The following is a 14,211-nucleotide window of genomic DNA, read 5'->3' on the forward strand; positions in this document are numbered from 1 at the left end:
GGTGTAGTCTGTGAGGAACAGACCAGAGACTTGTCTTGGTGTAGTCTGTGAGGTACAGCCCAGAGACTTGTCTTGGTGTAGTCTGTGAGGTACAGCCCAGAGACTTGTCTTGGTGTAGTCTGTGAGGAACAGACCAGAGACTTGTCTTGGTGTAGTCTGTGAGGTACAGCCCAGAGATTTGTCTTGGTGTAGTCTGTGAGGTACAGACCAGAGACTTGTCTTGGTGTAGTCTGTGAGGTACAGCCCAGAGACTTGTCTTGGTGTAGTCTGTGAGGTACAGACCAGAGACTTGTCTTGGTGTAGTCTGTGAGGTACAGCCCAGAGACTTGTCTTGGTGTAGTCTGTGAGGTACAGCCCAGAGACTTGTCTTGGTGTAGTCTGTGAGGAACAGCCCAGTGACTTGTCTTGGTATAGTCTGTGAGGTACAGCCCAGAGACTTGTCTTGGTGTAGTCTGTGAGGTACAGCCCAGAGACTTGTCTTGGTGTAGTCTGTGAGGAACAGCCCAGTGACTTGTCTTGGTGTAGTCTGTGAGGTACAGACCAGAGACTTGTCTTGGTGTAGTCTGTGAGGTACAGCCCAGAGACTTGTCTTGGTGTAGTCTGTGAGGTACAGCCCAGAGACTTGTCTTGGTGTAGTCTGTGAGGTACAGCCCAGAGACTTGTCTTGGTGTAGTCTGTGAGGAACAGCCCAGTGACTTGTCTTGGTGTAGTCTGTGAGGTACAGCCCAGTGACTTGTCTTGGTGTAGTCTGTGAGGTACAGCCCAGAGACTTGTCTTGGTGTAGTCTGTGAGGTACAGCCCAGAGACTTGTCTTGGTGTAGTCTGTGAGGTACAGCCTAGAGACTTGTCTTGGTGTAGTCTGTGAGGAACAGACCAGATACTTGTCTTGGTGTAGTCTGTGAGGTACAGCCCAGATACTTGTCTTGGTGTAGTCTGTGAGGTACAGACCAGAGACTTGTCTTGGTATAGTCTGTGAGGTACAGCCTAGAGACTTGTCTTGGTGTAGTCCTGTCTGAAAGATCCAGCTATTGGTCCACTTACGTAACCACTCACTACTCAAGGAGCTCATTATATAAGTGGAAGGAATGTCTGGATCTTTCAGGCCAGTCTTGGTGCTACTATTTCAAGAAGCTCACTAGCCCAGAGACTTGTCATGGTGTTACTATGTCAAGAGTTTCTTGCGATGGATAGTAACACTGAGACAGGTCTATGGTGTACTGTTCTACAGAAGTTATCTGTACTTTTCCGTAGCAATGCTGAAATAGTTTCATTGAATAGGACAGTTTAGTTTCAAATTGTTACTTATACAAAACAGCGCTAGGATTCCCATACTTTACAATCGGAGTACACTTACCAAGTTGCCGACCTTTTGCCTTATGATGCAATGCAGTGTCTATATTTTGGATTCTCTAGCACTAAATACAAAGATATCGTAAGTAGCAAAAATTGTAACCATTGATTTACTAAAATGAGAATTAAATAATTGTGGTATTTTGTTCAGACCCTGTACTGTACCATTACCAGTGTTTTTACTAGTACGCAATGATTATTTGATAGTATTTGTTGTGCGTAGCCTTGTTCATTTCAGTGTTTCATCGAAGGCAAACCTTCAATAGGTGTTAGATATCTTGCATGCATTGTCAACTTTACTATTAAACTTTCCTTTTTATTTGTCATTTTTGAGTTGTCATAAGAAACATGATCAATATTTGAACCAGATGTTGTACACAGAATAAACAGTGGTCCATACATTTCAAAGTGTCTAGTGTGTGTGTGAGGATTCTTAGTTAAGTTTTCACCTAAGGTGCTCATCGGGTATATTGCCATCAAACAAATTTACCTGTATTGTTGAAATGTCATTACAAACATATAAACATTACCTCACTAATAAAGATAGGCCGCAAGATACATCATGTTGTTTAGCCCTAGTCAGTCTCCTCATTGGGTGCTGGCTTGAAACGACACATCTTATCTTGACCAAAAATGTTCATCAGTTTGGTAGATTAAATGAGTTGCACAGTTATAATGCACAAGCAGTTCAAAGTTTTTTAGCAGAGAGTTTTCAGTCACTCTTGGTCGATGATCCTCATGGGTATGACAAATTTCATAGTTACCCCTGACCACTAGGTGGCAGTATAATCTTCCTTGATTGATGATCACCAAAAACAGGGCTTATCACAAACTTTGAACTGCTTATGCATTGTAACCTATGTAAGTCACATCATATCTTGCAGATGGCAACAACGAGAACTGTACAGTGTAGTTTATCAGTGTATTTCATCTTACTTTGTTTCAATAACTACATTGCAATATTTTGTCCCATGAGTTGTACTAGTATTTATTGTAGTGTGTTAGTGGGGGGAAAATTACCATGTTGCCATGACTACATGTAAATTTAGGGGACTAAATGCAATTACATGTACACAGCAAAAGTTGAATATTTCTCCAGTACACATACTTCAGTGCTCACTGCCAAAAAGGTTACATATTTGGTTGCTGTACCTTTAATATATAATTGCATGTATGTAGTGAAGACTGAACATTTCTCCAGTACACATACTTCAGTGTTGACTGCCAAAAAGCTTACAGTTACAGCAATTGTACCTTTAATACATGTATTACAGAGTGGAGCTGTACAACCAAGGGATATGTATATCCTGACACAACATAATGATGACCTATGACCTTTTGTCTTCAAATACTGGTATTGAAGAGGGTTTATCATTTATCTTGTTTTTCGTCCAGTCTCACCAAAATTTGAACAAATTGTGTTTGTTGGTACATCTGTGCTCTATTGTTCCATGGTTTTTGTTGCTGTGGCAACACTGATAAGTATGCATGTTATTGTATATGTGGGCTACACTAGTAAGGGTGAAGATGGTTTATTTGTTTTGATACTTCTCTGTATATTATAATAGATGGAACACAGACAACATTATTTGTTAGGTTGTTGACAAAAGAAGTTTATCAGTGTTGCAAATTTGGTTGTGAGGAAAGGGGATCAACGCCAGTCGTTGTAATTGTAAAACTGCCAGTCCGCTATACTACTGGTATGTGGCAATGGCAGGAGACTGATTAATGAATTTTCATGACTAACTGACACTCTTATCAGTCCAAAGAGTACAACATCGATGCTTACATTTAGAATTTCCAGGCATTTGCATAGATTGAAATCAGGAATAAGTGCCTTTTGGACATTTATTTTTAAATTTTTCCTGCATAATGATAACTTTGCAGCCATATGCAAAGCACTGAAATGTGTTTGGTAGTTCCTGTATTAACCTGCATTAGGTAGAAATCTAGCCATAGATCTTAGAAGGGACCCCCCCCCCCCTCCTCCCCAAGGTTTATGGACCATTTCCAAGATCTATGGTACCCCTCTGAAATGTATAGACCCCTCCAAGATCTATAGACCCCCCCCTCCAAGATCTATGGACCCCCTCCAAGATCTATGGTCTAGCTAGCATATGAATGTTACTGTTCCGATATATTTGTGCTAATTAGATGAGATGAACTTATGAAGTTCATATTTGAGAGGAACTTCTTTTACAAGAAACTTTTTAAGAGAAGTAAAACTTAAAGGATAGTTTTCAGTAGCTGAAGTGGTATTTTCAACTGACCTTAGCTCACAGAGTGTGCATGCTTATGAATATGCTAATGAATTTCATGTTATAGCCAATCACATGTCAGTATTCTGTACATTTTAATCTGACTAGCCAATCAAATATTTGTTATATTAAAAATATGAATATTATGCCGTGTGTGTACTGGACAGTTTCTTTCTAGTCCTCCATGTGTGGAATGACATGGTTGTACTTAAAATAAAGAACTCAAAACTCCAAATGTCTGTTATTTTCATTGACTGCAGTGGAGACATGATGGGTGAATGGCTAGAGTGGCCGACTTTGAATCAGCAGATTGCAGGTGTTGGTTTCTGAATGGCGAAAATCATTGGGCAAGGTTCGAACCACGATTGTGTGCCTCAGATAACCCATCTGTATTTGGGTACCTGGTTAAGATTTAGGTCTTTGCTGATCATTCATTCTCATATTAGAAATTTCCTGTTGTGCAATATTTGTTTCTGATCTGATTTGTGGAAAGATGAGACATCCATTAAAGAGTCATTGTGCTGCCATTGATCCATACCAGGGGTAATAATTGTGAGTGCCTTGAGCTCTCAGGAGAAAAGGCGCATTATAAATCTGCATTATTATTATATTATACGTCACAATAAATGTGCAATAATAAATAACACTCGTAATTTTATGAATTACAATGTAATTGTATTGCTATTTAGCTAGCGCCAACCAAAGAACACAAATGATAGACACTGTCTTCATATATCAATTTATTTCTAGAAAGTATTTCAGTTTACAATTTTCACATTCATTTTTAAATTCACCGTAACAATTACAATATTTATTTACATGAAAGACGTTCTTTGGGAGCTATTTGTAAAATAATACATGAAAAACAGAACAACTAGAAATGGAGAGACACTACTGGTACTTACTACTATTTGGTTCTAGTTTGTTTATAGGAAGTGTAGTTTTAATCTCCAAGTCACCCTACAACATTTAGAAAAGTACACACTGTTACACTTTCACCCTTTCTAATACAGTAAAAACTGTCAAAATTGACCTCTTAGGAAACCGCGAAACGACTTCCTTTGAATACCGACTGATTTAATTATCCCCAAAATTCGACCATCTTAGCTAGTCTAGAATCAAGTTGCATGGGATGTTGATCTTGCTTTTCTCCTACCATGCCTGACATTTCACTAGTAATTGCACTAGATTTATTCAAATCTTACGATTTGCTGCAGCATTGACTGAATATGATAATTTTGTTTACATCATACAGCTCAACCCTCAAATTTGATTCTAACTGGTGATGCTATTGACCTCACCTCACAGCAGGACAAATTTAAACTCATTACAAAACTTTCCCCTCAGTGATTTCTGGCTGAGACTTCATTAAAGTAAATTGCCACTAGCAAAATGTCAGGTGTGGTAGGGGGGAAATTGAGAGCAAAATCCCAGTGTGATTGGATTCCAGGCTAAATTTTAAGCAACCATTGTAAATGCTAAATTTAACTGCACATGGAAAATGTAATCTAATACACCTACTAAATAATATGGTAATGTAAGGTCACAGGGTCACCTGATAAATTTGCATAATAATGTACAACCCAGGTGTTAAAAATAAACAAATGCATCAAAATAGTAATGCGTACCTGTTGTAGGTACAGAAAAACAGTGGTAATTTAATTCCACCTCAGAAAAGTTAATAAAATCATTAAGTTTGGGAATCAAGCTTCTATCTGAGGGCTAAAATTATTCACATTTTCAACATCAGTGTTGGAAAGTATGTATTTCTAAATGTATTTCTAGATATAGAAATGTCATCATGAGATGAGAAACCAATGAAATGTTGATACATGATGTACTGATATTAAGTTCTAGTATTTCATCTAAATACAAAACTATCTTTGTGATTTGGATGGGTCAAAGTTCACATGTAAATTTTGCATCTAATTTGCATAGAAACTATATGTTAATGATTATATACTCCTGATTATGATAATAAATATACATCTAAAATACATCCACACAAATATTGACATTTTCTATACAAAAATATTGCTGTATGATGACTTGGGTATACATTTTGGTAAAAAGCTACCGGGTTATATTATATGATGGTGTACAGTGTACAATACAAACTCTATTTTGGTATTAAAGCTATATGTTAGTATGTACAATACACACTATGTCTAAAACAAAGATTTCTTCTTTCTATACTTTGATTCAATATTGTTTTAAATCAACATCAAGTTTTTAAATGGAGAATACATGAAATTTTGCCCCCAACCCCCACATGGTATATGATATAAATTTCTTACATGATTACTGCAGTAATAACGTGAGAATATGACGTGTTTGGTTTGTTACTTTAAGAGGTAAAACCACTAAAATTATTGTTGGGAATATCAACAGATATAGTTTATCAGTGTACCAGTATCCAATACACCATATTCTGGTTATGGCAGAGATAAAACATTTCAAGGTTTGGCCACTAGGGGTGCTGTTTGCAAGTTGCTTTGAGGACAGAAGTGAGGATCAAAATAGTTGAATATCGTACTGTGTTGACAATGGAGTTCTGTGGTTTTATAACAATGTTACAAGAACTATAAAAGGTCGTAAATAAAGTTCTTGTATGTTGGTTCAACATTCAGGAATAGCTATCAAACATGTATTGCTAGCTGTCTTTGGTTTATTGAACGAAAACATCAGTATTAAAGTTTTGTATACCAGTATTTCCATACACTACTTTGTTAAAAGATAATACATGATTACAGTTGACATATTATGGGAAAAATTTCAGTAAAAGTTGACATCCCAATCTGACGCCAGATATGAACCATTTTTACCTGACTTGGAATGCCATTCAGATTCAGATGTGTGAGGTTTCAGTAAATATATTTACAAGTAAATGTTTATAGTTTTCAAAAGCAATTTGATATGTATTCCTGTTATTGGATGTCAAAGTCACTTCTCACAATTTTGAAATATACACACACTATACAAATGTATAGTGTAGTATTTTGAGTTGTAAATGCATCATTGAATATTATTACGGTTTGCAGCGAAAAAAGTTAGAATTCTCCTTGGATAGACATTAAAGGGACACAGGCTGTACATATTTGGGCGTAGGTTTTTGATACATATTTTAAAGGTACTCACAGTATTGTACTTTAATACTGAAGCATACTTCACCATCACTTACAATTGACTGAACTCAAACCTGGTATCAAGATATAACTTATAAACAATCTGATGACGTAATTTATATAATTAGTATACTTCGCCATCATTTACAATTGACTGAACTCAAACCTGGTATCAAGATATAATTTATAAACGATCCAATGATGTAATTTATGTTATGTACCAAAAATGTTCAGGAAATTTCTACTCTGCAATCAACTGTTCTAATAATGCCAGAAAACAATTGAAATGTTATGGAAGGACATACACTGACATTAACAATATACTGGAATGTGGTTTTAATTAAGTATTTTCACTTGAGTAAAAAGTTTATAAACTCAGCTTGTGCCCCTTTAATCAAAATGCAAATAAAGTAACAAAACCATGATGAACGAAGAGAATAAAACCTTGCATGCCTGTCATTGGTTCTAATATTTGATGACAAAATTACTAAAATTCAATATTCATAATTTTCCTGAATATAAGAATGGTTTCTACTTTCTTATCATATTTGAAAGACTACATACTGTAGTGAGACAGATTTCCCTGATAATAACTCATGTTATCTATTGTTTGAAATATTTTTACTGGAGGCACTTTTACTAAATTGACCTTACATGTTAATCAACTTAAAAACATAAATATAAACAATAAAGGAATGATATAGACATTATTTTCTAGTCTTGCAGCAACTTTGCATGCTTTGGTGAAGCCACCTCCCCAACACATCCCACTCCAACTTTGCATGCTTTGGTGAAGCCCCCTCCCCAACCCATCCCACTCCAACTTTGCATGCTTTTGTGAAGCCACCTCCCCAACCCATCCCACTCCAACTTTGTATGCTTTGGTGAAGCCCCCTCCCCAACCCATCCCACTCCAACTTTGCCTGCTTTGGTGAAGCCCCCTCCCCAACCCATCCCACTCCAACTTTGCCTGCTTTGGTGAAGCCCCCTCCCCAACCCATCCCACTCCAACTTTGCCTGCTTTGGTGAAGCCCCCTCCCCAACCCATCCCACTCCAACTTTGCCTGCTTTGGTGAAGCCCCCTCCCCAACCTATCCCACTCCAACTTTGCCTGCTTTGGTGAAGCCCCCTCCCCAACCTATCCCACTCCAACTTTGCATGTTTTGGTGAAGCCCCCTCCCCAACCCATCCCACTCCAACTTTGCATGCTTTGGTGAAGCCCCCCTCCCCAACCTATCCCAGACCATTTTCTAGGCCTTATTACTGCATCACTATGAGATTTAAACTTGTGGGACCACTCTCTAGGCCTTGGTACTGCATCACTATAAAATTTAGAGGGACCATTCTCTAGGCCTTGGTACTGCATCACTATAAAATTTAGAGGGACCATTCTCTAGGCCTTGGTACTGCATCACTATAAAAATTAGAGGGACCACTCTCTAGGCCTTGGTACTGCATCACTATAAAATTTAGAGGGACCATTCTCTAGGCCTTGGTACTGCATCACTATAAAATTTAGAGGGACCATTCTCTAGGCCTTGGTACTGCATCACTATAAAATTTAGAGGGACCATTCTCTAGGCCTTGGTACTGCATCACTATAAAATTTAGAGGGACCATTCTCTAGGCCTTGGTACTGTATCACTCCAGCCTCTTCTCTCTTGTCTCTTTAATGCAATAGGTGGCATATGATAATTTGGCATTGATGGACTAGTGATAAAATCATCATCATAGTCTTCATCATAGAATCCATGTATTGGTGTAGAAGTATAACCATAGGTTGACATACTGGATGATGGTCTCATGGTTGCCGCCTTGATTTCACGACTCACTGAGTGTCCTAAGTGATAGCTACGACTTGTACCATATAAATCTTCATCTGATGCTGATGGGAAAAAAAGAACATAATAGGTTAATTTTTGTGTATATTCATATTATACTTTTAAAATGTGATCATTTTTTTTTCCAAATTATGTACAATAGCAGGGATAATCTTCCTTCTGACCCTGACCATGTAAACTAATATTGCGGTGGTAGTTTTGGTGTACAAGTTCATGTTCGTTACACAAGTAATGGAGTGAATTTCTTTTTTACATAATATCAAGTTTCTCATTGAAATTCCAATAGAGAACCTTGGTAACAGCGAGGGAAATCAGAAGAAATGTGCGTATATTTCATGTTCATACATGTACAATGTATTGTACGTTGCACCATACTATTGGTGCAGATCCTGGTAAAACATCTGGGAAACTGAAGTTGATTTTACATAGTTTTTACTGCCCTTAACACATACATTTGTATAGTTATTGCCTTGCTAAGGATATGAGAGATTATTAGATATTACCCCTCACTATTTTTTTTTTCAGGAAAGGAAAATATGAGTGACATGAGGGGCTTGTTACTATGAGTCAAAGATAAGGAGTGACGAAACCCCTTGTGTAAGTTTTTTTCTGTTGAATTAAGAAAAATATTGGAGAATAGTAGAACTGTCTGCACAATTGAGCTTATAATTTTAGATAAAAATGAAAAATTAATAACTTTTCTGTTTTGAAAACATGGGACAATGACATAGATGTTTATTGTTGTGATATATAGAATGACCAGGGTTTAAATCCCACTTTTCTGTTCAAACATGTACAACTTGGCTTGCATGTTGTATAATGCTACAGCCCTTACCTGCAAATGCATCCCTGGCAGTGTCCATGTATTCACTGGATATAAAAGCGGGATCTCTGTAAGTCTGCACGTATGGCTCTGAAATGTGGAAAGGATAATAATTATACATGTGTTGCTTTTTCTGCAATAAGGCAATACACATTTTTTATTTCACCTTTTAACGATACTCAATGGACATTTTTAAAGTTTTATTTTTGGCATACAAATTTTAGCAGGTTGTCATTTTTTCACATTTTGGATCAACTTTATTTTAGCAGACAATAATATTGACTACAGGTGTACTTATAGCTACATCACTTTTAAAAGTTAACCTATTGATTGTCACATACTGAAATAACTATGTCTCTATTACCTGTAGTTACTCAGAATTTACCAATGATAATATGATTCAATTTTCCCAATCATGATGAACTTATCATAAAGTAGTGAACACATAATTTGTAGAGCTGTATCACTGATCTCACAAATTTTAAACATGTCACCAAGAAAAGAATTAGCCATTTTGAAAATCAGCCATATTCAATATTTCTGACCATTTCTTTTATTTGAAAAAGATGAACTGTATTCATTCATATGTAGTACCCTAGTTGTGTTTAAAAATTGGTCACATGACATTCTCTGGTCACTGGCTTTCTCCTTGATGGGATGTGTGAATGTTGAAGTATGCCCTCTATAGGCCATGTTACACCTGAATGCACAACTCAGTGGACACACTTCATTAATTGCTAAATGTATATTGCGATACACTGTGACAGTGAGTTATAGTACACATATGCTGAAATACATGAAAACAACAGATTAAGAGGTGTCCGTAGGCATACATGTATCTAGAGTGGTGTTTTGCTAAAAATAAGTAGGTAAAATCTACCTGGGTTCCCATTTCATTTTACCTGGGTTAACAAACAAAATTACCATAGACTCTATGGGGAAACATTGCCATTTTTACCCCTTCCCCCCTTTCTGTTACCGGGGTTCCCCAACATTATAGCAAAAACACTGTAAGAGTGATAAAAACAACACTTACTGCTAGTATGAAACAATTCTTCCTCACAAAAAGACATCGTTGGCTTCACTGTATGATAATTGTTATATAGACTGAAAAATATAAATAAAATAAAAATTGTCAAAATTTACACAGATTATTCAAATTATAAAATCTTCCACATAGGCTTAGTCATTTCCAGAGAATTGTGGTTTATCACTGATACATAATATGTAGCAATAGCCTTGAGAATCTTCTGACTTTCAAATGTTGAAGTGTAAGGCGTAAAAAAAAAATTTGTGTGGTTCCCAAAATAGGTGAGGATTATTTTTTTTTCATGTGTGAGTGTCTAGTTCAGGTTTTCCGTTGTTTTCCAAATGGTCTCTGTGTTGTTTATTTCTTCCTATCAGATGTACAGCCATTACAGATTGGAAGAATAGTTTTATATTGTCTTTATAAGTTGATGTCAGTTTCTGCATCCATTGTTTCTTTTGAGACTTCACAATTTTCGCAATGTTATTATTATTTTTCTCAAATATGTAAAAAAAAAAAGTTTAGGGGTGGCATGGAAAACTAGGTGGGGTCGGGTAACCGGAACAAAACAACTTTTTTTTTGTTTGGCCTAAGTACCACTAAATGTTGAGACACTGGCATTGTTGCTGGAAATTACAGCTGCAGCTCTTCAATGATTTTTGATCAGAAAAAGGAATGTGGAGAGTCCATACTGTTAAAATTTCTTAAAGTGGCACAAGCTGAGTTCATGAGCTTTCCACTCAAGTGAAAATACTTCAATAAAACCACATTCCAGTATAATGTTAATGTCAGTGTATGTCTTCTATAACATTATGATTGTCTCCTTGTATTGTTAGAACAGTTCATTGCATACCCAGTAGTAGGAATTTCCTAAACAATTGTTGGTACATATCATAAATTACGTCATCGGATCATTTATAAGTTATATTTAATACCAGGTTTCAGTTTTAGTTGATTGCAAGTGATGGTTAAGTGTGCTTCAGTTAGTACAGCACTGTGAGTACATGTATCTGTCATAATGAGGCAAAATCAAAACCAAAATATGTAAACACAGCTTGTGCCCCTTTAACCCCTTTAAGTTCTGTTGAATGTAATTATTTTGAGCAATTGTATAAAATAATGATAATAACAATAAATCATACAATAAACACAATATTTTATGTTAACTCAACTAACATCATCAACATAAATGTCTTACCATCTTTTCATTGCCAAAAATCGAAGTCTTGATGGATGTATAAAAAGACCATGCCCATCCCTACAACTAAAATACTGTCTTCCTTGGAACAAACCATTATGTTTGCCAGCTGAAAGGGAAAATAATTACAGAAATCATTTATGATGTATTTTGGGACTAGAGAGTTACCGATATTGATAATTTTGAGTTCATTACTTTCTGTTTTATGGTTATCTATTGAGTACACAACCAGGCCTTGTTACAGTAATGGCAGAACATGCTCCCCATTTTGGGAGTGTGGAAAAATTACTCTGGTTTGCAAGAGTGTGTTTCACCATGCAAGCGGAATCTATCAAAGAGGATTGTATGTATAACTATGCAGCTCCTCGTCTTGGTTGATGTCAAGCAAGAAATTTGAAGAATACCTTTTTGCATACATGACTATGAAATGCTAAAACACCATATCATTTTGTGCTTCATATTCAATATTGAGAGGTAGGGGTTGGTGGCTATTGACCTGGGTAGTATGGACTGTTTGTATTGCATCCATCTACTTTATGGAAGAACCCTGCAGGTTTGAGTGCTGACCTGGCTAACTTTTCACCTTCTCAACTACAATTGAAAAACACAATTGAATAACACATACCTGGTTCATCTAATTCTACACCAACCCAGTCACCTTTAATAAGGTTTAGTGAACCTTTATATTTCACCACTCCTCTGTAAACATGACCTTTGTACTTGACCTCTACCCTTTGACCTACACATACATTAGCAAAGAGGACCATCTCTATTGCTTATAATACCTGAAAAAAAAAGAAGAGAGAAAATGTGTTCATTACAACTAAGGCCAATAAAATATATAGTGTTTCCGTTAATCCAATTGACCCTACACATTTGATTGAAAGCAAAAAGCAAAAAGGTAAAATCGTAACAATTTACTTCTATTTCCGTGTTCCCCTTCATACCTTTGCCTCATCTTGGGTCACCTTTTCACAAAAACCATATTCCAGAGAGAAACCGGGTCTTTTTAGACTATAACAGTACAGTCTGCATAATGTGTTCAACTACTTCACTAATAATTGTCTTTTACACCTCATCAAACTCTCACCTAAGTATTGTGACCAATGACTATCTTATCTTGGGGGTTGAAGCAATTTTTAAAAATTTAAAATAAACATTTATTTTATTTTATTTTGCCTAATTACTGAGTGCCAAAATCAAGAGAAATGTCATCTCTGTTGTTTTATTAATTTTCAATTATTGTACAACTAGTATCTATTTATCTACATTATGTACAATTGTTTAATTGATAATCTATCCTTCTCTGTTTCATTTATCTATAACCTCAGGGTCATTTTTTATGTTCCCTGTATTGTCTGTTACATGCTATCAAACAAACCATAAAGACCATTATTATAGTGACTTAGAAAAACTAAACACAGAGATTATAATTATCACTGAAATTAAGCATTTACTCAGGTATGTAGTTTTACCCTGGTGTTTTACAAAGTATGTTCATCTTCAGACCACTAAATTTTAGTCGTTTGAGGTTCATCTGTGGTTGAATCACCAGGTGCACGTGCATGAAACATGGAAGTATAACCCATACTTCCATGCATGAAGCAACTCCCTATCGTGGACTGTAAGTACCTTCAAATTATCATTACTACAGACACTCTTTTCGGCACAAACTAAGTTGGGTGAAGTAAACTACACATCCATAGCTATCATATAGAGGGACTGTGGATAAATCGTGGTCCATGGAATAATACCTCCATAGATCATGGATATTAGTGAATAATATCCATACATAGACCCAAACATGTCTGACTGGCCAGACGAATGTAATACACTAGTATCATGGATCTATTATTGAGATGATAATAGATCAATAATAGATCCATGACAGTGTCAGTATGTACATGTACACAATTTCTGTATCCTATGACCATGGAAGTAGATGTCAATATAACAAACAACAGTGTTAATGTAGTCTGGATGCCAATGTGGTTTCTAACTAAACCATGTCTGTGAGTGGAGGTGTAAATTGTAATGATAATGTAGTATAGGAACTAGACTAGTGTAATAACACAATCAAGGATCATAGATCATACAGCCATTATTTACAGAATGTAACTGAAAATGACATACATTGTACACTGACAAAACTTCTTCTGTTACATAAAAATGTCAAATGTAAACTAGAACAACGATTTGCAGACCTGCAGTCTTGAAATAGAACAGCTAAAATTGTTTATGATCTATAGATATTGAAATAGCACTTAAAATATTTATAATGGCTCTGAGAGTCTGAGTCTTGGCCCAGAACTGGCAGAAATAAGATCAAAATTCCTAATCAAAGGCAAGTTTACACTCTGGTATTGAGCATAACATGTATTAGTAGATTTTTTATGAGGTCCTTACCTATAAATGTTGAATAAATAAAACAATGCCGCATTAAAATGTAACGTCCTATATATATTGCGACGGCCCAAAACGATTAAAATCAGATCTCCCCCACCAAGCTCAGCCAGCCACAAAATGATCGAATGTGTGTACGGAAGTGACGTAATATTGCCGGGAAATTTGAAGAGTTGCTATGCAACG

General features: G+C 36.2%; 1 protein-coding gene across 1 annotated transcript; it reads right to left on the reverse strand.

The window, feature by feature from the left end:
- Nucleotides 1–7,975: 7,975 nt before the first annotated feature.
- On the reverse strand, nucleotides 7,976–14,158 carry LOC144442548 (uncharacterized). The gene is made up of 6 exons (XM_078131923.1): nucleotides 14,029–14,158; nucleotides 12,248–12,407; nucleotides 11,623–11,731; nucleotides 10,434–10,504; nucleotides 9,410–9,487; nucleotides 7,976–8,618 (listed from the first exon to the last, which is right to left on the reverse strand). Exons 2-6 carry the CDS (start codon nucleotides 12,387–12,389, stop codon nucleotides 8,341–8,343), a joined length of 678 nt encoding a protein of 225 aa, XP_077988049.1. The 5' UTR covers nucleotides 12,390–12,407; nucleotides 14,029–14,158; the 3' UTR covers nucleotides 7,976–8,340.
- Nucleotides 14,159–14,211: the final 53 nt, after the last annotated feature.

Source organism: Glandiceps talaboti, chromosome 11 (genome assembly GCF_964340395.1).
Source record: "Glandiceps talaboti chromosome 11, keGlaTala1.1, whole genome shotgun sequence".
NCBI lineage: Eukaryota > Metazoa > Hemichordata > Enteropneusta > Spengelidae > Glandiceps > Glandiceps talaboti.

What these genes read in the sequence shown, in the direction of transcription:
- LOC144442548 (XM_078131923.1), bottom strand. Translation starts at nt 12,389, where the DNA reads ATGGTCCTCTTTGCTAATGTATGTGTAGGTCAAAGGGTAGAGGTCAAG. An exon ending in TGTAGAATTAGATGAACCAG is followed by an intron (nt 11,732 to 12,247) that starts GTATGTGTTATT and finishes TTTCCCTTTCAG; the next exon opens with CTGGCAAACATAATGGTTTG. An exon ending in TGCCAGGGATGCATTTGCAG is followed by an intron (nt 8,619 to 9,409) that starts GTAAGGGCTGTA and finishes TTTTCCCATCAG; the next exon opens with CATCAGATGAAGATTTATAT.